Source organism: Echiichthys vipera, assembly GCF_963691815.1.
Source record: "Echiichthys vipera genome assembly, chromosome: 18".
In the NCBI taxonomy this organism is placed as follows: domain Eukaryota; kingdom Metazoa; phylum Chordata; class Actinopteri; order Perciformes; family Trachinidae; genus Echiichthys; species Echiichthys vipera.
Window position 1 is genome coordinate 5,026,298 of NC_139843.1, and position 27,300 is coordinate 5,053,597.

The 27,300-nt window shown below is 41.4% G+C and overlaps 2 protein-coding genes across 10 annotated transcripts; one reads left to right on the forward strand and one right to left on the reverse strand.

The window, feature by feature from the left end:
- Positions 1–1,587: 1,587 nt before the first annotated feature.
- nbr1a (NBR1 autophagy cargo receptor a) lies at positions 1,588–24,421 on the reverse strand. Of its 9 annotated transcripts, XM_083932814.1 has the most exons (23): positions 18,592–18,786; positions 18,185–18,247; positions 16,011–16,029; positions 15,736–15,758; positions 15,232–15,414; positions 13,551–13,628; positions 13,213–13,439; positions 12,886–13,005; positions 12,305–12,604; positions 11,778–11,937; positions 11,176–11,409; positions 9,262–9,414; positions 7,877–7,952; positions 7,594–7,704; positions 7,165–7,362; positions 6,089–6,259; positions 5,453–5,610; positions 5,175–5,297; positions 4,816–5,111; positions 4,631–4,716; positions 4,039–4,126; positions 3,743–3,842; positions 1,588–3,175 (listed from the first exon to the last, which is right to left on the reverse strand). In XM_083932814.1, the coding sequence occupies exons 1-23, from the start codon at positions 18,691–18,693 to the stop codon at positions 2,987–2,989; spliced, it is 3,258 nt and encodes a 1,085-aa protein (XP_083788940.1). In that variant the 5' UTR covers positions 18,694–18,786; the 3' UTR covers positions 1,588–2,986. The 9 variants fall into 9 exon arrangements, with proteins under 9 accessions (XP_083788940.1, XP_083788943.1, XP_083788939.1 ...); XM_083932817.1 differs by lacking the exon at positions 18,592–18,786 and adding an exon at positions 24,354–24,421 and having other exon boundaries at positions 4,816–5,297; XM_083932813.1 differs by having other exon boundaries at positions 4,816–5,297; positions 5,453–5,607; positions 7,180–7,362.
- Positions 19,870–26,956, forward strand: psme3 (proteasome activator subunit 3). The gene is made up of 10 exons (XM_083932819.1): positions 19,870–20,010; positions 21,740–21,772; positions 21,863–21,925; positions 22,768–22,872; positions 22,982–23,030; positions 23,989–24,107; positions 25,001–25,137; positions 25,267–25,321; positions 26,368–26,454; positions 26,557–26,956. Exons 1-10 carry the CDS (start codon positions 19,969–19,971, stop codon positions 26,635–26,637), a joined length of 771 nt encoding a protein of 256 aa, XP_083788945.1. The 5' UTR covers positions 19,870–19,968; the 3' UTR covers positions 26,638–26,956.
- The last annotated feature ends 344 nt before the right edge of the window (positions 26,957–27,300 follow it).

A 27,300-nucleotide genomic window follows, 5' to 3' on the forward strand; every position in this document is an offset into this window, starting at 1 on the left:
GCTCACTTATTAACACCTTATATTACTTTAATACACTTGAGATGTGTTTTTTTAAACTTTGGACATCAAGGCTAGCTGCCACCCTTTTGTAAGCGTACCTATGTTCCACGGGTCCTATGTTCCCCGCTTTGTATGTGACCGGGGAACATAAGTAATCTGACTCCGCCAGATGGATTGACTCGCATGTTTCGCATTTGCTCTGCGGGTAAAATACAGTTGAGCTTGCGATGTTCCACAGTTTTCCCAAAAAAGGTCCTATGCTCCCCGTTTTGTTTGTGCTGACCTTTCAAAATAAGGGTCCGATGTTCCCCGGTCTGTTATTTTTTCCACAATAAGTGTCAAATTCCATGGCAAATAGGCCTAAGCCGACCCTAACACTACCCCCTAACCCTAACCTTAACCCCTAACCCTAACAAAATGCTGAATTAAATCAGCAAAGGCTTATGTGATCGGGGAACATCGGACCCAGGGAACACAGGGACGACCCCCTGCCACCCTGTGTCACAAACCGGGCCGCACGGCCATGACAAAGCAAGGAGATGCACACATGAGACAATTAACTAATTATCAACTTAAAAAGTAACCTAAACTAATCATGGCGTGTGTAGTCAGTGGAATCAGTGGTGTAGGTGAATGCACGAGTGGAGAAGTGTGTGTGTGTAATGTTGTAAGAAGGATGAACAAAAACCCAAACACCAAACAAAAGCTGAACCAGGTGTCTCTGGGAGGAGAGCCACACTGACTGAGCTGCAGGAGAGAGTTAAGAGCACCCAGACTCTCACGGCCCAGGTGGTGCCAATGCTGCTGACGACCCTGCTGCTGATGTCAGAGGGAGACAGAGAGAGGGAGCAGGGAGGGTCGTCACACCTGTTCTCAGCTGAGCTAACCTGCTGCTGATTAGCTTCACATTCACCAAAGCCGACAGACAGTGGTATCCCCAAAACTCTCCCAAAATGTAGAAGTTTTGCTTCTTTAGTTAGTGATATTCATGTAAGCACAATAAAAACTGTATCGTAGGCTAATTACCAATTTATCAAATTACATACAACCGACTGACAAGTGTATTGTACCTGGGGCTTTAGCACTTATGGTACTATGCTATTCAAGCACCGTACTTGAATTAAGCACAATTTTGACATATGTGAACTTTACTTTAGTATGTCGATTTTCTGCGTATTTATACTTTTACTACTACCCTTCATAGGCCCACAGTGTAGCCTACTTTTTACTCCAATAGGCCTACATAACAAGTACTTTCACTTGTTGACTTACTTTCAATTTTGCTGAAATGACTTCTGTACTTTTAAGTTTCATTTTGAATTGACGACTTGTAATGGAGTATTTGTTTAGACCTCCATCACTGGGGCAGTTTGCTTTGACGTACGCAAAGGCTATTAAAATGTTACACCCAACCTGTGTAAAGAAATGCAGCATAATCACTATTCTAATGTATGTCAGCGCTGTACTTTGACCATTCGGGTAATCTAAGTACAGACTGTGGTGTATATAAAGACTTACAGTGTGTTAAGGGTGGCATGACCTGCATTTAGACATCGTTCATGAACAGATAGGAGACAAGAGAGAGAGAGATGTGCAAATAGTTTATTGGCGGATTGACAGTAGAAGGGAACTGGATGTATACACTCTGTGACAGAGGAATAATTTGACAAGCATAGTAGATATATTCAGAATTATTCTCTAGAGCGTGACTCTTTCAGACAAACATGGACAATCGACAGGAGATGGTTAAAACACACACACACAGAGGGGAGTAATCATTCAAAATAAGACTAACTTAAATCTGCACACACACACACACACACACCACAAATGTCAAAATCACCACATGGATAGTTCAGTAAACTAATAAATCATCTTTCTTAAAAGGCAATGTAATGAAATAACTTGGTTCCACTGTGAGAGTGAGGAATGTGTTGTTAAGAGACATCTCAGCTTGGATTTAGCGTTAAATGACTGTTTCGGTTGCATGAGGACAGGTGAAGATGCAGGCAACGGGGGGGGGGGGGGGGGGGGGGGTAGGGTTGTTGAACTATGACGCAAAAAGCGGACGTTTTCTACCGTGACTGTGCTAAGACCACGAGAACACGACTCATCTCTAAAGCCTCTACCTGTCATGCAGGTGTCTCCTAAAAAGCAGTAGAAAACATCAGAGTCCGGAGTGGCGCTCCGCTCGGACAGTTTTTGTATACATTCCACATGTCAACGTCTAAAATAACAGTACTCTTGATACAGAAAAAAGATTGCATTGTTTAGGCAGATTTCACTACGATAATCGAGAAAAGTCTTATATTGATATTTGCTGTCCCCGCTATGCTGCGCCGCTGACCGCCGGAATATATCCACGACGTACTGAAGCAGCTCCAGTGGCTCTCCAAAAACATTTCTATCTTCTTTAGGACATTCAACGATATTAATATTTCATTGCTCTATTGGTGAGAAGGATCTAGCCAAGCCCTGTCAAAAGACAATTATTTTTCCAGCACTGAGGAAGCAGCTACAACGGCCATACAAACACCTAAGATGAAGAGCGGAGATACGCCTTTGTCCTGTCGAAACTACGGATCCGGCTCTATTTGGAGCAACGCGTAAGGTAGCCCCCGAAGAAACAAGGCATGGCAGAGGTTAACCACTCATCAGAATCATTTTTACAAATGCGTATATGCTTATTTCGTCAAAATGTCAAAGCTAAATTAAAAGGCGAAAGGCAGGAGAAGCCAAGAAACAAACGCTCCTCTTTCTTTTTTGTTCCGTTTTTTCTTTTTTGTGTGTTTTTTTTAAACTCTTGGTCCAAAATAAACAAAACCACCCCTTGGAAAAATCAATCAATTGCACAAATCGTAAACAGTTCAAAACAAATCTAAAACACCGGAAAGAGCAAGAGATACGCATCTGCACACTCTCTTTACATTATAACTCAAATAAATTCCTTTAACAGTAGCCTTTTTGCCCCCCCCTCCCCCCTCCTTCAGTGCTGAGCGTTGACGGCTTTGTTCTGGCTGTCTTCGGCGATCTGCACCAGCTCGTTGACGGTGTGCAGCAGGCTGTAGCCGTGCTTCCTCAGCAGCCGCTGGTTGAGCCGCTGGTCTCTGAAGCCCATCTCCAGCAGCATCGCCATCAGGGAAGGGTCTTGTCTGGTGGCGGGGTCGATGCCTCGCTAGGAGGGGGAGGAGGAACAAAACAGACGTGAGAAGGTGATGTTACTGTGGATGTGTTTGTGATACCTCGAACCGCCAGTGGTGGAAAGTACATTTACTCAAGTCATGTACGATTTTGAGGTACTTGAGTGGAAAACATCAACGGATTCATCCAGACTCCCCAAAAGGGTAGCTAACGTTACAAAGCAAGCAACGTCGGAATCCATGCAGCGTAGCTAAGTTACAGCTAGCTGGCTAATGTTAGCTTGCTTGCTAATGTTAGATCACCGAAACCTAAGATGGCTGTGGCTTGGCCGCCATCGGGTGCTTCCTGGCGTTGGCTGACGGAGAGATTTGCAAACAGTGAGCTAGCTTCACTCTACAGTTCTCAGTCTGTTTTGACCGGTACTAGCTTGCGGCTACGGGGTGTACGGCTACGGGCATTCACTAACGGCCACAGGTTTCACTAATAACAAGAGTTTTCTGAAAGTTACACTTAGAACCCTAAATGGAAACTTAACCTTTCCACTATTACATTAATCTATTTTGCGCTTGGCTAGATTTAAAAAGGGTTTCGTGTGATGTACCTGTATTGAGCAGTTTGGTCCAGTGAAGAGAGCTTTATAAGCGGACGCTGCCACAGAAAGGGCCCCCTTGACAAGTCCCTCTGTGATGCCTCCTTGGCCCCTTGTATAAAGACAGGGATGTGGTTACACAACAGTACCGCAGAGAAGAATGTATTCCGGTTGTTTTAAACATAGAAATGCAAGTTAAGAGATGCATCACAGACTCTATTAGATTAAGCTTCCACATGAAAAGTGTCAAAGCATCAAATGCAGCTAACACAAAAGTGAAACCAGGTTTACTCTTTGTTGTATTGCACCTTGGCTGCAAAGCGTTGCTGGGTCTGGGGTTATACGTCTCAAAGGCACTGGAAGCTGAGCCCGCTGATCGTGACAGACCAGACGACACTGCAGAGCAGATGAAAAGAAAGGGGAATAACAACACACACGCAAACACACATAGTATTAGAAGAAGAGGCTGTGCATTCTGCTGAAGCAACATATCCTGAAAGCCTGTGTGTTATCTCACTTCCTGTCTACCCACAAAGGGCAAAATGTGTTTCCTTTCTGTGAGGCAACACTGAAGTTACACAGAGTACATGTCGTATTTATGTAAAAACACTGGTGAAGATGTCATAATTCAGCTACGATTGTGTATTAGCACCACTGTTAAGAAAAAACTCTATTAACAATCTGAGATTTTGAGAATTTAGTCATAATATAATGAAAAACATGCAATATTTCAAAAACTAAGGCTTAATAGAATAGGTTGCTTTGAGTCATATCATTAGATCGTTCAAATTGACACCTTTAAACATGAAATCCACCCTAAATGCAGGATAAGAAGTGCTGTGCCAGTGTGTGCCAGTAAGTGCTGTGATACTGTGATGTGATTCAAAGAGCAAAACTCACCATTTAGGTGGACCCTTGGTTGATGTGGCTCATAGGGATCACGGGCTGGAGGACTGGGGTCCTCGGCCAGGTACAGTGCTTCAGACCTGAGACAGTAAACAAAGAAGAATGAAACCGTTTCCACACGAGGTTTGTTTCATGCGGCAGATTTCTGAAGTGCACAGGGAGCCTCTGGCTGATCTAACCTGGGTGAGTAGATGGTCGGCGGCGGCAGCAAGGAGTCAGGCAGCACTGGTGGTGGCACCACTTCAGGGGTGAGCGTCACAGCATCCAGGGTCTGGGAGGCACACAGCATCTGGTTCACGCTGCTGTGGACGTGAGGGTCGGGCGGGGGCCACGTGTTCACGGATAAATCCGCAGCTTCGGCCACCTCCTGCGTCTCTGGCAGCGGTGCCACCTCGCCTGCCTCGGAGTCTTCCTCCTCCTCCTGCTGCACGTCGGGATCTGCTGAGGTCACATCATCATCATCAGCAGCGTCGGCGTCAGCGTCGTCAGCGTCAGCAGCGTCAGCGTCAGCATCAGCATCAGCAGCGTCGGCGTCGGTGTCAGGCTGCGACATGGCGGAGCTGTACATGGACTCGCCAAGAGGCCGGCTGATGTCGAAGCAGTCAGGGAGGACGATGATGTAATCATCGCAGGAGGAGACTGAAGAGGTCTGGCTGCTGACCTGAGACACAGGAGGAGAAGACGGTGGACTTCATTACATGGGAACAACTAAACTAAAGGGGGACGGAGACCCGGTAGACTGATCAGAAGGACCAGGAATGCTGTGGGGGCAGAAGACAAGTGTGGCCTTTGTGTTTAAAAAGGTTTAAACCTCACCTCCTCCCAGTCTTCTCCTTTGGTCCCGCCCTCCTCTCTCTCCTCCTGAGTCTCCCTCATGTGCTGCACGTCATCCAGGACCATGACCTCTTCGTCCTCGTTATCGTGACGGGAACTGGTGTACAGGTTTCCATTCACTGGTTCCAACAGAAGAACTGCTTAAAAAAACAAAAAACACCAAATAACCATCTAAAAAATGGCAACAAAGATGAGATGATGAGATGGAAATGTTTAGATAAGTTCAATTTAGCAGTCCTGACTGCTCGATGTATTTAACAGGAAACGCGAACAGAAAAAAAGGAGAAATGTGGGGTAAACTAAGAAAAATAGAGGAAAGTAGAAATCTACGCTGGTGGGTTGTTATAGTCACACATAAGGGGATGACCATGTTTTGCTGTGGTGGCTTCCAACGTATGACCAACGATGAATGCATCGCAATTCTCCGATTGACCCTCGCTGTCCACCGTCACTACGGTTAAAATAAATCTGACCTCTCATACGGCTTCACAGATGAGAGGTCAAAGCCACTGAGCTTCAGCATTAGTCTCACAAAAAGGATCGGCTACAGTTTTACTGCTAGCTGAAAAACATTGTGGCTGGTACCAAAAAGATCCAGGAAAGGACCCTAAATCTAACCTGGCCGTGTCTCCTCCTTGTCCTCGGTGACCTGGTTCAGTCCTGTGTTGAGAGGCGGAGCTGAGATCTCAAGTCTGACGGCGCAGATCTCCTCGTGTCTCTCCTGAACCGCCTCAGTCTTCTCAGCCTCGACAGCTCTCTCGAAGCAAAAGCTGGTGCCCCGGGAAACCACTGGAAAACAAAGAGAAGAGTCTGAGTATATCTTCATACAGTAACCTTTAGACACAAAACAAATAAACTGTATGTTCTGCGCTGTGAGGTCGTCACAGTACCAGAATTTTAACTGATCTGCTGTTTTCCGTCCTCCCCGACCCCGGCAGTGGCCAAGGCGTCTGGAAAAGTGCCGCTGCTTGCTAATCATATGCTAACGTAGAGCGCTACCGCCAGTGAGCTATGCCGTGCCGTCTGTATTGTCTTTCTTTATAGCTTTAGGTTTAATTGTTTTAAACACATTGTATCAGAAAAGTATCAAAGTATCGATACTTTTGACATGGTTTTGGTGACATATAATACGTACTACTATTCTGATAATCGAGTAATAGTGTTAAATAATCTTCAACCGCTTGTCCCTGTCGGGGTCGCGGGGGGGCTGCAGGCAATCCCAGCTGACATCGGGTGTGAGGCCGGGTACACCCTGGATAGGACGCCAGTCTATCGCAGGGCACAAAGACAACCATTCACACGAACGGGTGTAATTAACCTAACACCTGCACGTCTTTGGACTGTGGGAGGAAACCGGAGAACCCGGAGAAAACCCACGCAGACACGGGGAGAACATGCAAACTCCACACAGAAGGGCCCCAGCCGGGATTCAAACCTGGAACCTTCTCGCTGTGAAATGACAGTGCTAACCACTACACCACAATATTTTCTGGTTTCTTTCCTCCTGTTACAGTAAACTGAATGTCTTTGAGTTGTGGACAAAACAACACATTTCGAGGACGTCACCTCTGCGCTTTATCAACATTTTTCACCATTTGACGACGTTTTACAGACCAAGCGACTAACGGATTAATCGGGAAAACACCCGACAGATTAATGCAGGAGGAGAATAATCAGCGCTAGTGTATAATTACGCAGTGGCTTCTCACGCTGCGGTCTGTGGCTGCTGTGTGCGGCGGCTCTGCGCAGGGGTCTGTGATCAGGCGCCTCCTCCAGTGTGAGGGAGCGGATGACCGTCTCGCAAAGGAACTGGGCTCCGCTAATCTCCTCCTCCCGGTCCTCCTCCTGGGTCACGGGCTCCAGAGGCTCCCTCTGCTGCCTCAGTTTCACTCCTGGACAAAATACGAAAGAATAATCAACTCATTTAGCGTTGCGCTTCTATAACGGCCAACGAAAGATTAAGCATCTGACGAAGTCCAACGGAAAGGCAAAAGACGCTAATAACAGGTCCGGTGGAGACATTTACGTTGCATCAGGTTGTTCAGCGACAGCCAACATCACATTCATACAATTAAACACCAGTTTTACTCTGAAAGTTTTACGGTACACAGTACCAGTCTTACCAAAAAGCTTCCTGACGCCTGTGACCTCTGCGTCTTCTTTCATCTGAGCAACGATGGCCTTCTCCAGCACTGGTGCATCATGGGGCAGAGGAGATATACAGGGAGTCAAATCTACAAATGAGGAAGAACAAGCACAACACAATTACTGCCTTCAAGCTCTCACATGGTTTAAAAGAAATGTCACAAGTAAAGAGTGTAGTCGCAGTTTTCCTACAAAAGTCAAGGCGACTTTGGAAGGAAGTCATTTGCATAAAAACACATAATGTTCATCATAGTTTCTTACCCACTGGAGTGTTGTTAGGAACCTTCTCCAGCTCTTGCACAATATTTATATCCAGCAACTCAAATGACAACAGATCCTAAAAAAACACAAGACAAGCAGGAAGTATAAATGCTGATTTACAGACAATGATCGATCTACAGTAGGGACGTCACGATATGAAATTTTGATATCAAGGTTATTGTCAGAGGAAATATCCCGGTTTCATTATTATTAATTAGAGAATTTATTATTGGACGATATGGAAGGAAATGTGCACATAAAACACATCATATTCATATTGAAAATAGAGGGTTCAGCAAAAACTCATAGAACTGGAGTTACATCCAGGTAACTGCTACATTTCTGGTCCAGCTAAGTGACATTTTTACCTAGAATAAATGGGTGGATGAATTTCTAAAACAGGGGTGTCAAACTCAGGCCCGTTGGCCAAATCTGACCCGCGGTGTAATTATACTTGGCCCCAAGATCATATCAAGGTTCTGTGAGAGCTGGCCCGCGAGTATAAAGCACATACACGTCTACTTTTCTGTTAGCAAACATGAGCAACCATGCTACCAGTCTCTGCAGACAAACGTAATCCACCCCTCCCCAAAAACGACCCAAGGAAAGATGGAGAACAGGAGCTTTCAGCAGCGGTGGGAGGCAGATGATCTGTGTCTGGAGGTAAAGAACTGTTTGTCTCGTCTGCAGAGCCACCGTGGCTGTAACCAAAGAATCAAACAGACGAAACACCACGACAAGAACAAGGACCTGCACTGGAAAGGCTCAACGTTACACATCTGGAGAGAAGGGAAACATGCACATTTGCAGTCTTTTTTTTTTTTTTTTGGTAAATATTGAGTTTGGCTGCAACTTTGTCCCTGTTTTTTAAATTTGGCCCACTGTGAATTGGAGTTTGACACCCCTGATCTAAAAGATGTTGGAACATATCTGAAGTGTTGCAGTCACTTTTAGACGCAACGCTTTGCAAACTGGATATCTTCTACAACAACTCCCTGCTCATTCTGTAGATATCCAGAATTCTCCCACGCTTTTTTGGCAGATATAAGGCTCCGATATCAGTGACTTCTGACTTTTTTTGCAGCTTTTATTCTCAACGCTTCAGGTGAGTGGCACAATGACTCACACACAAAAGAAGTCGGCGAACACACACTTGTTACGTGACTCACGAGAGGAGATTTCAACAATGTAGGAATCAGGACGCCACAGATATCCTGGCTTCCACAATTCTTACAGTTATGTAATCGGTTAATCATGACATCCCCAATCAGGTGCTTTCTTACAGCTGTGTGTGTGTGTGTGTGTGTGTGTGTGTGTTTGTGTGTGTGTGTAATAAATAAAAAAGTGTGGACCAAAACTAAATGATGAGGCGGCTGAGTGTGCACCTGTGCAGTCAGCAGGTCGACTGAGGGGAAGTAGAAGTCCTCGTGGTTCAGGTCGACAGCAAAGGAGGGGCCGCTGTCCCTGGACCTTACCTCCATCTCCATCTCCATCTCCATCTCCATCTCCATCTCCACCGGCTTCACCTCCTCCTCTTTCTGAAGCACACACAAGAACGGCATCATGAGTGCATTTAGAGTTTCAGCGCCCCAAGAGTACAGTGTCCCCAGATTATCTTTCTTTATATCCTCATCACAAACATCCCTTAAATAACAGCCTTACACTGCCATGATCGTGTTGAGAGTTTAATCTTTCTGGAAAAGACATTTGTGGTGGAAGAACAATGTAAAAATACTCCATTACAGGTTAAAGTTCTGCACAATGAGTAGGATTTTCTTAAAAAGACCAATGTCTAGGCGTGTGTATCTGCAGAGATCCTGCCCTCTGCCTGCAGTGTATCGTACTTTTCTTTTCACTTTGCAGGACCAGGTGTCTGATCGAGAGCGCGCATGACAAGAGGAAGCTACGGAAGAAAACACAGCACGGGAAAACGGACACAACGCCGGTGACTGTCATCGCAGACAGGGTTAACGGCATCAGACGTGTCGCTACTATGAACTCTTAAATCGCTTTCTTTTGGAGAGCAGGACAATGAAGTGACCAGATTCACGTTTTTTTGAAGCAACATTAATCGCACAGCACATTTTCACAGATGGAAAAACGTTTCTAATGCATTAAAACAAACGCATCGTCAAACACCGCGGCGTTGGACAAAGAGTCCACCTTCTGCTCATGTAAATATGCAACTATTTCTCTGGAGGACATTTGTTAGCTATTCCATCTTCCATGAAGTTGTGCGATACTGAACGGCTTTCTTGTTGCACACCATTTGACAATTTGTCGGTATTCCGCCTTTGCAAACTCAATGTGACTTTAATGGTAGTGTTATCACAAGGCATGGTTATTTTTGCCATGTGCTTGAGGGACTGGCTCATATGCACACGACTGTGACTTTAAAAATATCATAATTCCACCTCTAAACGCACACTTTCCCACTAACTTACACTGCAGGAGCAAACTCCAAATATCTTTTGCGCTTAATAGCATTGAAGTATCTCCGAAAATGATGCAAATATAGGAAAATAAGCAGGTTGGCTTTTATCCGCCGGCAAGCACGTCACTCTCGTTGCATGTTGTGTTTACTCATTTTACCTTTCAGTAAAATTACAACAAGTATTATCATCAAATTATAGTAAAAGTATCAAAAATAAAAGTGCTCATCCTGCAGTTAAATGTCAGATAATTAGATTGTTCATGTGTGTAAAGTGTTTTCCTGTTGCACCTGGTTGAGGCGGAGCTATGGTCAGGTAGTTTGGTCGTGTGGTTTCAAACATTTTTTGTGAAATATCACATTAATGTATTGTTATTAAAGTTATTTAAATAAGACGATCTGAGAGGGGCAGAGGGGGAAATGTCTCTTTGGTACAACTGAGCGTTCCAATACCAGAAATAGATGCAGCATGTCCTAGTACAAAAATGACTGTCCTGCAGCTTTTCTGGCTATTCTGACCCACAATCCTCTTTGAAGGGATTAAGAACAAGTAGTATAGTATAGAGTGAATACTGCATGCATCAGTGTGTACTGTGTAAAGGCACTAAACGTAAAATTATGTGATTTGGAAGGCAGTCAAAACTATGCATCTGTAAAGTAACTTGTAGCTATAGCTGTCAAATGAATGTAGTGCAGAAAAAAGCGTGATGTGTCCCTCTGAAGTCTGGTGGAGTAGAAGGATGGAGTAACAAAATGGATTTACTCAAGTAAGCACAAGTAGAGTAATTACACGTAGTTACTTAAATGCTAGAATCTAAATGTCAACAGCTGATGTTCTCTCAGGGTGTCATTGGATATCAAGACTTGCCAGTCGTTTGCTGCTCTGATGCCCGAGCGCGTCGACCACGATGCTGCACCAGACACGCGGGCCGAACTGACACCCGCAGTGTGCCAGCCGCCAGTGGGAGGTGTACGTCCCCTCCATCACAGGAGCGACAAACGCCACACTGACCACTCCCACTTGTCCCGGCAGCAGCAACGGGACCGGCACCTCCCTCTTCTCCTCTGACGCCAGGCCGAGGTTCCCCCACATGAACACTAGCTGGATGCACGTACACACATACACACAAAAGAAAACACAAAATAGGAATACACATGCGAAAAAAGCACAGAGACAAGAGCATGCAGCCAAAGTCACACAGCAGAAAAATAACACACACACACACTCGCACACGCACACGAATAATGACGAATAAGACTTAAAAACCAGAAAACAGATTCAACTGAACTAAAATAATAAACGTCTCAGACAGAAAAGTATTAGTTGTATAAGGCTGGGTAAGAAATCTTAGCTGGTGTTAGTGGTTATGTAATAAATGAAGCTGAGCGGGGACTCAAAGTGGAAGTGAAGCGGGGGGGGGGTGGGGGGGAAGAGAATGGGGCTGTCCTCTCGGCGGGTGGGAGCGGTACCTTAGTCTCTGAGGTCCAGCTGATAGTGCCCGAGTTCCTCATCTTCCAGTATTTGATGAACTTGGTATCGGGCTCCAGACGGGTGCCGTCCGGCAGATTTTCATCCAGAAACAAGGCAGCCATAGTGGGGACCAAGGACGTGTGCGAGACCCCGGGACCCCTAGTTTCAAGTGTACAGAGCATTGTTGAAAATAGCCCTGGTTTCTTATAACACCCATCTCTTTTGTTCTCTACGCATCAAAAAAGCAGGACCCCAGATTTTTTTTTTTTTTTTTTTTTTGCAGCTCAAAAGCAAATTTTTCTTAGAAAATCTATGAAGCAGCAGCAGCAGCAGCAGTTTTCACATTGAGGTAGTTCCAACATTTTTCCACCACCCCAGAGCAGCCAGCGATACACCCATAACAGACTAGATTACAAAGATGGCATATTTTTGATTTCTTTTCTTGGAAAAAAAAAGACTTTATTGCATCCATGCTGGGTTTCGAGGTACCCAGCACTGTCGGACGCCCTTCCGAGGTGGCGCTTACTCTGGACTGGAGGCCTGGGGATCAGGGACCGGGGCAGGGATGGGACCTTGGGCTGGGGCTGGACCTGAGGCTGTTTCTGAGGCAGCAGTGGGGGGCAGGGCTGGGACCTGGGTGGACGCGGACGCCATGTTTGTCAGGTTGGCTCTGCCTGAGGTAGAGGGCCCGCTCCACTGCAGCCCCCTCTTCTCCAGTCTCAGTTTCTTCTTGATTTCCTTCACTTCAGCTCTGAGCTGCCTCCTTTCAGCTTTGAGGCGCTGTCGCTCGGCCTTGCGCACTGTCCTGTCTCCTCGCCTTGGGAACCTGGTTTGAAATGTCATCAGGAACACCTATTTGTTGACTATCAAATGTTTATTTTTCCAAAAACAAAACACATACACACTCATAATTCATTATTTTTTTGTCATGGTAATCTAGCTGCTAAAACATTTCTTCAGTCCTGCATCTTTGCATCTACTCATATTTATGTTTCCCTCCATTAATGCAGAAGAAGTGATAGCAAAAAGGGCTAACACTGTTGCAAGTAAAAGTGTCTTATAGTTTTCAAGAAGTGGGAAGATTGATCCTCGGTCTTGGGGGTTTACCTCAACTCTCCCGACATGCCATGCTCAGGGATGGAGAGAGGTGTCTTGGTTCTCACGAGGTTGTGGCTGGGGTCGTGGCTGTGTCTGCACATCTCACACAGGATGCAGGACGGGCACACGCTGGGGCAAGACAACAAAAACATTAACGCGGACGCTCGTGAAGCCGCTCGGAGAACACAGAACGTGCAGGGAAAAGTATGTCCCTGACGAAGAACAAACTCATAAAAGGCACAAAGGTCTGAAGGTTTATTAAAAATGTGTGTGACGCGTTCAAAGCATCTCCTCTCTCACTTATCGATTCTGAATTATGTCATCGTGTGTTCCTACCTGCACTTGTAGGCCCCTTCAGAGGTGAGTTTGTTGCAGCTGCTGCAGTTCGGGGTGTAGCCAAGGGATCCATGTGAGGTGGAGGGGCCGGGCCTGGGCCCTATGGGACCGCCACTCGCCCCAACAGCCTCAAGGGGCCCGTCGGAAGAGGATTTGTGGGTACAACACTGTCCAGAGAAGTCGTTACACATCCTTTCCACCACCTCTTTCACCACCTCGTCTTTAAACTGTGGAAACAAGAGTTTGGCTTTTTGTGAGTAGCGGATAAACACGACCTTTTAGTCAAAGACAACATGATCAATCATGCATCGAACACAAGCTCAACATTTGAATGGTACCTTCTCCATGTACGATCTAAACCACATGGGTGGGGGCTCATCTTCTGGCTTGTTCCCCTTGTTGTCCTTGACTGCGACCTGCATCAACACACGAGAGTGAAAATGATCTTACACATTTGCGTTGAGCTTGATTTAAATAATTAGATGAAAGACTGTTGTATAGAGTTGTACGTTTTTAAAGTGTGGTTGTGTGAAGTATTAATCCATAATCAGTGTTACCTACAGTACATGACGTCCCCACTTTGGCAGACAGGAGCAGAGGTGTGGAAGCTAAGAAATGTCCCACTGTGGACAGAGGGAGCAGCTACTTTTCTTGTTTTTCATAAGATTATTTTTTAGACCCTTCTTTTTATTGGACAGACAGGAAATGGGGTGAGAGAGAGGGGGAGAGATGCAGCAAAGGGCCGAAGGTCGGAGTTGAACCCGCGGCCGCTGCCTTGAGGACCTTCAGCCTCTTAACATGGGGAGACTGCTCTAACCACTGTGGCACCCCCTTTTTATATCAATATGATCTTAATTGGCCGCTATATTTAGAATCTTACAGCTTTACCTTGCCCTAAAGTCAGACCTGTTTAAGTTTACGGAGGGGGGATTGAAGCTGCTCCGTGCTCCAGTCAAAGCCACCAGACTCTGACAAAATCAGTCATTTTCAGACACAGAACACAGGATTTGCTTTTCCACCACTGTTCGTTTGTTTGTTAGCTTTGTTAGTTCCTAATCCTTTATGTTTATGTATGCTGATATTTAAACGGTGGTGTGGTGGTTAGCACTGACGCCTCACACTAAGAGGGCTCTGACCCTTCTGTGTGGAGTTTGCGTGGGTTCTCCGGCATCCTCCCACAGTCCAAAGACATGCAAATGCCTCTTAAACCGCCCGTAGGTTTGAATGTGACTGTGAATGGTTGTTTGTCTCTATGTGCCCTGCGATAGACTGGCGTCCTACAATAAAGATTTATTCATTCATTAAAAGTCACACAATAACACAAATGAATTAGCTGATGGAGGCAGAGGTAGACCAGCAACTCCTGTGTTCTGTGACTAAAATTTACTGATGGCAAGGTCAGACTGTGAACATAATCTTCACCACATATAATCAATATATTAATAGCGTATAATTAAACTAATGTTTTTTTTAAGGTGGCTAAAATGCTTTTAGCTGCTGCCCTCGTCCATAGTAGCAGCTTAGCTTCAGGCCTGTCCTCCTGCCGACTTCTCCAAACTGTCTGTAACACACTGACTATGAAGTACCTCACACAACCACATGTCACAAAATCTGAACTATCCCTATAAGACAGGGGTGGGCAATTCTGGTCCTGGAGAGCCACTGTCCTGCATGTTTTAGGTTTCTCCCTACCCTAACACACCTGAGTCTAACAAACAATCAAACTGTGACGGGCTTCAGCTGTTTGATAACGAGCAAATCATTAAAATCAGGTGTGTTAGAGCAGAGAGAAACCTAAAGCATGCAGGACAGTGGCTCCAGGACCGGAGTTGCCCACCCCTGCTATAAGATAAGTCGATTTGAGGCAACAACCGCATCAAAATGATTTCAAAAATTTGTACCACAAGAGCTAATAAACAGTTACTGACACACATCGTAAATGTACAGCTGTTCATCAACACTGCTCTCTGTATGTAAAGAAAGTGGAGGAAGAGGAGGAGACTCCGTTTGGTTCCTTACAGCTTCTCGCTCTGGGGTGACCTGCGTGCCTTTGTCCACCGTCTTGACCCTTGACGGATAAGGAGGAGCAGGCCGGAGGTCTCCCTTCAGCTCCTTCACCTCCGTCTTCAGTGGGCCTCCGCAGGCCTGCCCTTTCATCTTGTACACGTTCATGTGCAACTGGTTCCCCTGCTTCTCTGCGCTCTGTGTGGGAAAAACAAAAGCATGAAACGTGAAGATATGCAAATAACACGTGTGACATCGCCACGGAGACAACACGCTGCTATTGTTAACGGTAACTGTGTGAATGCTGCTGCACTGGAACAAGTACATTTTTGTGCTGTGCTTATGTCTTAAGCACAGTCACATATTTTCACGTGAGTAGAAGTAAGAAAGTATTTCCCTTCCTCTCTTCATGCATGCAGGGAAGGTTGACAGCACTGTAACTCAGTAATTCATTACATTGTTGACTGTTATGTGTCGTTAAATCAAATCATGTCTTATTCAACAGTAGTGTCCCAGTACCTTGATGGCTTCTTCATATTCATCTGAAATACAAACAAATAAACAGTAAAGTTACATTGTTAAGTAATGAAATACTCACATGTGTGAATATGTAAAGTACCATTTCTCACCAATTTACAAAGTAATATATGTGTCTACATTTATACAGTATATTATATATACGCAATTACAGTTGTGACCTTTTTTAAATCCTTATTTCACAGATTCTTTGCTCATATTTTAGTTCAAAGACGTCATGAGAGTTAAGATAAACAAACAAAATGTATGTTTCTCACCTTGACTGTTTATGCAAATCTGAAACAAAAGAGCACATGAGATCAGAACGAGTCGACGCTCGACCAAAACATCATTATAACTTTGCAACAATGTAAAAACAAATGTTTTAAAGTGGTGGAAGAAGAACTCAGATCTTAGCAGCAGAACCACAAAATAGAAATAAATAAGTCCTGCGTTCAAAATGTTACTAAAAGTTTTTACATCATATATGTGACCCCTCTAGTGCAATATGTTGACTGTCTTTCATAAAAAACTATTATATTCTAGTGTAATAATTACATTTATTCTAGTGTAATAATTACATTTATTCTAATGGAATAAATTAAATTTATTCTAGTGTGATAATTAAATTTATTTTAGTGTAATAATTAAATTTATTCTAGTGTACTAATTATATTTATTCTAGTGTAATAATTAAATTTATTCTAGTGTACTAATTATATTTATTCTAGTGCAATAATTACATTTATTCTAGTGCAATAATTACATTTATTCTAGTGTAATAATTACATTTATTCTAACGTAATAATTACATTTATTCTAATGTAATAATTACATTTATTCTAGTGTAATAATTACATTTATTCTAGTGCAATAATTACATTTATTCTAGTGTAATAATTACATTTATTCTAGTGTAATAATTACATTTATTCTAGTGCAATAATTACATTTATTCTAGTGCAATAATTACATTTATTCTAGTGCAATAATTACATTTATTCTAGTGCAATAATTACATTTATTCTAGTGTAATAATTACATTTATTCTAACGTAATAATTACATTTATTCTAATGTAATAATTACATTTATTCTAGTGTAATAATTACATTTATTCTAGTGCAATAATTACATTTATTCTAGTGTAATAATTACATTTATTCTAGTGTAATAATTACATTTATTCTAGTGTAATAATTACATTTATTCTAGTGCAATAATTACATTTATTCTAGTGTAATAATTACATTTATTCTAGTGTAATAATTACATTTATTCTAACGTAATAATTACATTTATTCTAGTGTAATAATTACATTTATTCTAGTGTAATAATTACATTTATTCTAACGTAATAATTACATTTATTCTAGTGCAATAATTACATTTATTCTAGTGTAATAATTACATTTATTCTAGTGTAATAATTACATTTATTCTAGTGTAATAATTACATTTATTCTAGTGCAATAATTGCATTTATTCTAATGTTATAATTACATTTATTCTAGTGTGATAAAATATATTTATTCTAGTATAATAATTAAATTTATTCTAGTGCAATAATTACATTTATTTGTGTAATAATTACATTTATTCTAGTGTAATAATTACATTTATTCATGTGTAATAAATTACATATATTCTAGTGCAATAATGTAATAATTACATTTATTCTAGTGTGATAATTACATTTATTCTAGTGTGATAATAACATTTATTCTAGTGCAATAATTACATTTATTCTAGTGCGATAATTACATTTATTACATTTATTCTAGTGGAATAAATAAATTTATTCTAGTGCAATAATGTAATAATTACATTTATTCTAGTGTAATAATTACATTTATTCTAGTGCAATAATTACATTTATTCTAGTGTAATAATTACATTTATTCTAGTGTAATAATTACATTTATTCTAGTGTGATAATTTCATTTATTCTAGTGTAATAAAATATATTTATTCTAGTGCAATAATTACATTTATTCTAGTGTAATAATTACATTTATTCTAGTGTGATAATAACATTTATTCCAGTGCAATAATTACATTTATTCTAGTGCGATAATTACATTTATTACATTTATTCTAGTGGAATAAATAAATTTATTCTAGTGCAATAATGTAATAATTACATTTATTCTAGTGTAATAATTACATTTATTACATTTATTCTAGAGGAATAAATTAAATTTATTTTAGTGTAATAATTAAATTTACTCTAGTGTAATAATTACATTTATTACATTTATTCTAGTGCAATAATTACATTTATTATAGTGGAAAAATAACATTGCAAAGTAACTACTGTTGTAAAAGAATAATCAAAAAAATAGAAGAATAAATTATATATAAAACAAAAGTATTATAACTTCTAGATTGTAGTTAAGCACAGTAGTTACTGGTAAAAACAACAACAACAACATGTATTCACTCTCCCTTACCTCTTCATTATCCTCATCAAAGTATTTCACTTGGAAGTGGTTGATCCCAAAAGACGCTTTGATCTGAAAAACAACATTAAACATCAAACATAACGTTATTAAATCATAACTTTTTTATTGTATCTATCCTCCTCGCGTGCTGTGAAAACACCAATAATGGCACGATGAGGAAAAACCTGCACACTAACACAACTACTGTAAAACACACACACACACACACACACACACACAATGTAGCAAACGGAGCCCTGCGGTGATTACAACAGTATAACTAAAGCTACATTGTGTCGCGGCTGCATCCACTGCCCTTCAGCCGGGCTGGTGTTTACGCGCCTAGGCCACGTCTGGGCCTGTTTTCACCAAACTGCGCCAGCGTCTGTAGCCAGCGCGCTCGGCTAACAGCTCACCCAGGCTTCCACCGACTCCCACTCCAGTTTGTCCAGATCCTGAGCCAGAAACCTCTTCACATTCCCCCGGAAGTTGACTTTGATGGTGACGGGCAGCCCCATGTCGGCCGATTACGCGCGTATCACGGCTATCATTTGCGGGTGACACCGGCCTGTTTGATCCCCGCTGCCCTCGACTGTCTTCTCTTGTTTACATCGTCAGCTGCGTCTAGAGAAATACGGTGACGTTGACGCGCATGCGCAGTCACAACATGGCTTTTTTAAAATAAATAAATACCAGTTTATTTTTTTATTTACAGTATTGTTTCTGTTTTTGTGGTTGTTTTACTTGAGTTTTTTTTCATTCCTCGTGTTTATAAGGTTTTTATTACTGTGCTGTGTTCAAACGGCCTTGTTTGTGCATTTATGGAAGTCCACGTGCGCCAATGTGATAGAAATAATCCTGTCAATCATTATGACACATTTACTCAAAATATGGCAAGGTGATGTTTTAGTTTCGCAAATAATATAATAGTTATAATATAATTATAATAATAATAATAATAGGACATAGTATTGCAAATAAATGACTTAGTATTGCAAAAAAATGTGCTTTACTGTAGTATTTAAAAAACAATGACTTAGTATCACAGAAAATAATATAATTGCAAAGTAATATATTCTGAAAATAGTGAGTTTGTGGTTCAAGAGAAGTCTCTTTTTATTTTGGATACTAAGTCATTATCTTAAAAAAAGCTTCTCATTATTTTCAGATATTAACTATTTATTTTGAGAACGTTTATCATTATTTTGAGATACTAAGTCATTATTTTAAGATAATAAGTCGTTATTTTAAGATAATAAGTCATTATTTTAAGATATTAAGTCATTATTTTAAGATAATAAGTCTTATTTTAAGATAATAAGTCGTTATTTTAAGATATTAAGTCATTAATTTAAGATACTAAGTCTTATTTTAAGATAATAAGTCATTAATTTAAGATACTAAGTTAATATTTAAGATACTAAGTCATTATTTTAAGATAGTAAGTCATTATTTTAAGACAATAAGTCATTATTTTAAGATAATAAGTTAATATTTCGAGATATTTAGTTGTTTTTAAGATAATAAGTCATTATTTTAAGATACTAAGTCATTATTTTAACATAATAAGTCATTATAGTGCCTTAAATTATATATATTTAAATCGCATTGGCATTAATGGGTTTCCATACATTTGAAGGAAAAAATCGCCCTTTTCTGTGTCGCGTGTTGACGACGTCATCTCTAAGCTCCCAGAGTGTGGCTGACAGGTAAAATCAGCCACGGACACACACGTTTACAGCTGAGTTTGATGCTGTAGGGACGACCCTCCTCCGCCTCTCTGACCGCAGAAGATGTCTTCACTCCTCAAGGTGGACAATGAAATCAAAACCAAGGTGAGCGCGTGTGTTTCCGGACCTTTACCACGTGTTGTTGTTGCCTCTTTGGCTGCTGTAGCATGTTAGCCACGCTTGGTAGCATGGGGATGATGCTGGATATAGGCCACGCGGCTAACCGGCTTGTTTCCCGCGTGTTACAACACACCTGTCAGGTCTCCGTGCACGCGCTGGGTCACAGTAACGTGGAGCTTAACGCAGGTGTGACGGGTTGTTGTTGTTGTGTTTGTGACATCAGGTACTGTTCAGAGAGCACATGCACTCAAAAGGCCTGGGCTACTAAAGCTAGCCAATACAACCAGCTCTGCGTCCTGTTACAGCTCCATACTGACACACAATACACACACACACACATATATATACATTTATATAGAGTTTATAACTGACACACAAGCTACATATATATACATTTATATAGAGTTTATAACTGACACACAATACACACACATAAATACATTTATATAGAGGTTAAAACTGAAGAACAAGCTACATTTATATACATTTATATAAAGTTTATAATTGACACACAAGCTACATATATATATACATTTATATAGAGGTTAAAACTGAATAACAAGCTACATTTATATACATTTATATACTTTATAACTGAATAACAAGCTACATTTATATACATTTATATAGTGTTTATAACTGACACAATACACACATATATATATATATATACATTTATACAAAGTTATATATATATATATATATATATATATATATATATATATATATATATACATTTATATAAAGTTTATAACTGAATAACAAGCTACATTTATATAAAGTCCATAACTGAATAACAAACTACATTTATATAAAGTCCATAACTGAATAACAAGCTACATTTTTATACATTTATATAAAGTTTATAACTGAATAACAAGTTACATTCATATACATTTATATAAAGTTTATAACTGAATAACAAGCTACATTTATATAGACTTTATAACTAAATAACAAGCTACATTTATATAAAGTCCATAAATCAAAAGCTACATTTATATAAAGTCCATAAATCAAAAGCTACATTTATTATAGAGTCCATAAATCAAAAGCTACATTTATATAAAGTCCATAAATCAAAAGCTACATTTATTATAGAGTCCATAAATCAAAAGCTACGTTTATTATAGAGTCCATAAATCAAAAGCTACATTTATTATAGAGTCTATAAATCAAAAGCTACATTTATTATAGACTCCATAAATCAAAAGCTACATTTATTATAGAGTCTATAAATCAAAAGCTACATTCATATTAAGTCTATAAATCAAAAGCTACATTCATATTAAGTCTATAAATCAAAAGCTACATTTATTATAGTCCATAAATCAAAAGCTACATTTATATAGAATACATAAATCAAAAGCTACATTTATATAGAGTACATAACTAAATAACACATTTATTATAGAGTCCTGCATCCAAATCCTTACTTTTACTTCAGTATGAACAGTAAAAGTATTCATTGTGCCGTAAAATGTTCCCTGTTTCTGGATTAACATTGCTGCTGCATTAATGTGTACGTTGCTTTTTAAAGCATTTTACAACAATAATATACAGAACATGCACTAAACACAGTACCTGAGTAAATGTCTTTCCTCGTATTAAAGTCTAATGAAACTCGATTCTGCTGCGTTTTTTAAATTAAAAGTAAGACGTTTTCCATGTGAGCGTCTGCAGCTGCTTTGACATTTGGACTCTTGTGTTTCAGGTTGATGCTTTCAGGGAACGTATCACTTCAGAAGTAAGTATCGTGTCGCACGTGTAAAAGCAAACTTACAGCTATCAAACTGTTTTGGTTTCCAGGCAACAGAAAGTTTGTTTTTTCTTTCAGGCAGAGGATCTAGTTGCAAATTTTTTCCCAAAGAAGTTGCTGGAACTTGATCACTTCTTAAAGGTCAGTTACGCGTCCATACAACTAAAACACACATGTTGCATTGTCTTTGACACAGATTTGTGTGTACGTCTAGTTTAGGAACAGGCATTTAAGAGATATAATTGTCTTTTGGTGTTTTGGTGGATAATAATAAACATAGGAAAATGAGCTGAGCCGGAAGGCAAAGCTCTCGATCTACTGGTCAATCTTCCCTCCTACCCTCATCTATGGTCATGACCGAAAGAACAAGGTCACGGGTACAAGCGGCCGAAATGTGTTTCCTCAGGAGGGGGGCTGGAGTCTCCCTTAGAGAGAGGGGGAGAAGTTCAGCATCCGTGAGGAACTCGGAGTAGAGCCGCTGCTCCTTTGCGTTGAAAGGAGCCAGTTGAGGTGGTTCAGGATCATCTGGTAAGGATGAACCCTGGGCGCCTCCCTAGGGAGGTGTTCCAGGCACGTCCAGCTGGGAGGAGGCCTCGGGGAAGACCCAGGACCAGGTGGAGAGATTATATCTCCACACTGGCCTGGGAACGCCTCAGGATCCCCCAGTTAGAGCTGGTTAATGTGGCCCGGGAAAGGGAAGTTTGGGGTCCCCTGCTAAAGCTGCTGCCCCTGCGACCCATAAAACTCCACCTGGTCCTGGGTCTTCCCCGAGGCCTCCTCCCAGCTGGACGTGCCTGGAGCACCTCCCTAGGGAGGCGCCCAGGGGGGCATCCTCAGATGAAATGGTTCAGCGAAATGTTGAAGAACTTCAGCAGCACGTCCTGACCACATCTACCTGATGATTGTGATTGCGCTGATTTGAAGTGTATATCGTCATATCACCCGAGAAAACAAGTACAACCACTATCCTATCTGTGTTTTAGGATCCAATCATAAACATCGCCGACCTGAGGGAGATCCACTCGGAGATAAACCTGACGGTGCCGGACCCCATCCTGCTCTCAAACCTGCACGACGGACTAGAAGCGGTGTGGCTCCGTTTTATTCTCCATGATCCTTAGTGCTTATGAAAACAACCGTGTGCAGAGAAGCGATGACAATGTACCTTAATGCTTTTTTAAAAAATCTATTCCACAGCAAAATGCCAAAAAGAGAAAGCTGGAGGACGGAGGTGGAGAAGACAAAGGTGAGTCTACGACTGTTCAGTCAAATAGACTTAAAGGGAAAGGACCCTGGTTGATACATATACACAGTATTAAGCAGTTTTAGCTCATTAAGGCCCATATCATGTGTTAAAAAGACACGATCAATGTTGATGATAACTTAACTTATTATCCACTGGTCGCCAGACAAGTCACGCATCGCCTACAAGATCCTCCTGCTCACCTACAAATCTCTCCATGGACTCTCACCACAACACCTCACAGATCTCCTCCACCCCTACACTCTCCCACGCTCCCTGCGCTCCTCTGACAAGGACCTGCTGCGCCCCCCCCCCCCCCCCCCCACACACACACACACACACACACACACACACACACACACACCAGGTTACGGACTTTTGAGGACAGGGCTTTCTCTGGCAACGCTCCCACACTCTGGAACAGCCGACCACTCCATGTCCGCTCTGCCCCGTCCCTGCCTATGTTTAAAAAGCACCTCAAAACATTTCTTTTCACCAAGTCCTTTGACCGCTAAGCCCCCCCCCCCCCCCCCCATTGTTAAGCGACCTTGGGTACCATGAAAGGCGCTATATAAGTACAAGTTATTATTATACATTTGATAGTATCATAAGTACCAAAGCTATAAAAAACAGATCTACATCTTGTGTTGTTTTTTTATTTATTTATTTATAATGTATTTGTTTACTATTGAAGCCACATGAGAGAAAACAAAAAGAAATGGTACTAAAAAAGTAATAATGACACGAATATTGTGTAGCCCGGCAAGATAATTACAAACAATGTATTTATGTGTGTTTTGCTACTTGAATATTACATTTTAGTCTAAACGAAATACATTTAAATAAAAAAAAACCCTGATGTTTATACCTGGCAGGGAGTCAACTTGCAATACAGTGGTGGGAGCCCTGATGTCTGAAACTTAAGGATTTGCCTCCCTTCTCTCTTTCTCCTGTCACTCAGTGACGGGCACCAAGGTCTTCGTCATGCCCGGTGGGATGATGAAGAGCAACGGGAGCCTCGTTGATCTCATTGAAAAGGTCAAACCAGAGATCAGGACGCTCATAGAGAAATGCAACACAGTAAGTCTCCTAACGTCTTTGACCGTAAGGGCCGTACCCCTGCATCAGAAGTTTACTTCCGTAATGTTCCAGGGTTGGTAACCGTGTATGAGCCCCGAGTCATGAAATCTAACGTTACAGCTGATGATGTGTCAGACTAACGAAATGACACGGAACAACAACAACACAGGGTTATTTCAGAGTTGTCAGGCCTGCGTTGAGGCTTATTGCAGGGAGTTTAATTATAAAAAAAGGAGCTGCACTTACCTGTTGTTGAACAAAGTTTTCTAGCTCTTATGCACGACGCCTCTTCTTTAACTGGACGCAACATGAGTGAGCAAACATGAGCTCCGTCCGTTAGCAAACCGGCTAAACCACATTTGAAAGAACACACGCCCTGGCTCTGTTTTTGCAAACTTCCGTGCACTGGAAACATCCCCACGCCTCTCTCTCCTGCAGCTGAGAGCCAAACACGCCCACCTCCGCACCCTCCAGTCAGTCGTCAGTGTGAGTGAAGAGAGAGGCTCATTTAAGAGGTTGAGAGGCAACACATTCTATATGATCTACACGGCATCGTTTTTTTACTAAAACTTAAGAAAACTACGTCGTTTATGAATAAATAACTTGTTTATTTGCAGAGGGAGAAAACTTGTTGCGCTGTGACATCACTCAGAGTGTATCTGCACACTTATATATAGCTACAGCGTATAGCTCCAACACGTGTATGGCCCCAACATGTGAACGCATGTAAGGCATCGTTGCATGGAAAAAATAAATCACGCCAATGAGCAACCCTTCCCCGATAGTTACTGCAGGTGTTGCGGATATGACCGCCGTACATCTGGACTCGACCGATGGCGTCCCCGATGTCCCATCCCTCCTGTTCCTCAGCAGCTTTCTTTTTTCCTCTGCAGGTGAAAATGTGGGTTCAGCTGCTCATCCCCAGGATAGAGGACGGCAACAACTTCGGAGTGTCAATCCAGGAGGAGACGGTCGCTGAACTCAGAACAGTTGAAGGAGAGGCAGCATCTTACCTCGACCAGATATCAAGGTTTGTGCAAGTCCCGACGGGTTGTACATAAACATGGGCTTGCTTTAGATGCTCATTTTTATCGTCCTTTGGTTGTTTTTGTCTTTTTATAATTAATCATTCTGAATTGTTTGTCTTCTTTACGTCTAGATACTACATCACAAGGGCAAAGCTGGTTTCAAAAATAGCAAAATATCCACATGTGGTGAGTGAACATTAGATTGTTTCTATTTATTCACACGTTTCGTTTCTTTCTGTCATCGACCCCGGCCGAAAGACTCAGTATTGCTGCTTTGTACCTGTTGTGGAAGTCCCAGATACATTAGAAAAACCACACAGCGTCGGGTGCGTGATCATAGACGCAGCTCGGTGGATTCCACCACCATCTCCAGGAGAGGGCGTCTGGATGACTGCCGCCTGCAGCGCTACTTGATTTGCAGATTTTGCTGTGATTGAATTCAAAAGCATGCCGAATAAAGCAAACAAGCAAAGCAAACGACAAGCAGACAGCTTTTTAAACGCTCGCTTTTAATTTGAAGTATTTCAGCATATCAAATTCCCCTCCATCTGTGTCTTTGCATGTCGTAACGCAGCACGGAGATGAGTTTGCTTAACATGTTTAATTTTTCTTTATCCAGTAGAAGAACTTTATTTGGTCATTTCAGGCCACAAAGCAGTAAAGTAAATACAAGTTGTGTGGATCTTGTTGTGGATCTTGAAGTTTATTTATAGGTTGAATATGTAGAATCTTTATTAAAAGCTATTTTTTTAAAAATAATAATGCACCCACTAGGCTTTTTCAGTGGTACAGAATGAAAGTATTGCTTTTCCATAAAAAATTATATTTAACAAAGACTTTCTGTCATATTCTGTTTCCACTGTAGCAGGCGATTGCCATCGCGGGTTGCCAGGTTTGTCTGTTGTTGCCACAGAAACATAAATAATTTAGAGTTGAGAGCGAGCTAATCAATTACACAGCACTCAAAGAAACTGGTGTAAAATGAATTGATTAGTCCAAATTAGTGGTTACCTTGTATGATTCATCACTGACATGGAGCAGGCAGATCAAAGACACACTCGGCAACGAACCTGGCAACCCGACAGCTGTAATTATTTTTTGTTGCGGCTACGATCTGGAGACACTAGATGGCGGTGTTTTGCCTGTTCTCCATATTCAACCTTTTAGTGAAGCTGTAGATGGACTTGACATTTATCCAACTTTATTATCATTATTATTATTATTATTATTAGGAGGACTATCGGCGCACAGTAACCGAGATCGATGAGAAGGAATACATCAGTCTGAAGATCATAGTTTCTGAGCTCAGAAATCAATACGTGAGTTACGACCTTCTTTATTCCTCACATCTCTGCCCATTCTGTTTATTTACGTCTTAGTTTTCCACATGTGTGTAATGTATTTTTATGTTTCCCGTGAAGGTAACGTTACACGACATGATCCTGAAGAACATCGAGAAGATCAAGAGGCCTCGGAGCAGTAACAGCGACGCGTTGTACTGATGTTCGTCCAGCCATTTCAGCCTCCACGTCTCCGCCCGCCCCGCCCGCCGCGCCTGTCGAGCCGCCGTAGCCCGGCCTCGGGGGTCCACAGGACGACGACAACTAGACATTCACCTCCTTCAGTACAATCAACACAACCCCAACCCCAGTGCAGAAACATAGCTTCCATAGACGGACTCAACACACATGTTTTTGTTTTAAATGTAAAATATATTTTCTTGTTTTAAATCCCTTTGAAGGAACAAATGGGGAGATTAGATCATAGACACCGAAAAAGCGCTATGTATTTTTTAATTTTAATTAAAACATTTCGTCCTCAGATCTTATGTGAAATTGCTTCATTTATTTATTATTTTAATGAAGAATTCAGAGCAAAGGGGAACGTTTTCGTGCCGGCTCATTTTCTTTGTTTAAGTCGTTTATGAGACGCAACACGAAAGCTGTTTTTCTGAGAATATACATATATACAAGAAAATATTTAAGTTTTTCAGTAAAAACTCATGAGTCTTATGTTGAGACATTGACTCTTTTAAATAAAACATTTTTTTGATAATACTTGTATTTATTTATTAGTGAATGTGACACTGAAAGCAGCAGTAGTAGTAAGAAGACTAGAAAGGCGCTATATAAGTATAAGTCCATTTACATCTTTAAATCAGACTT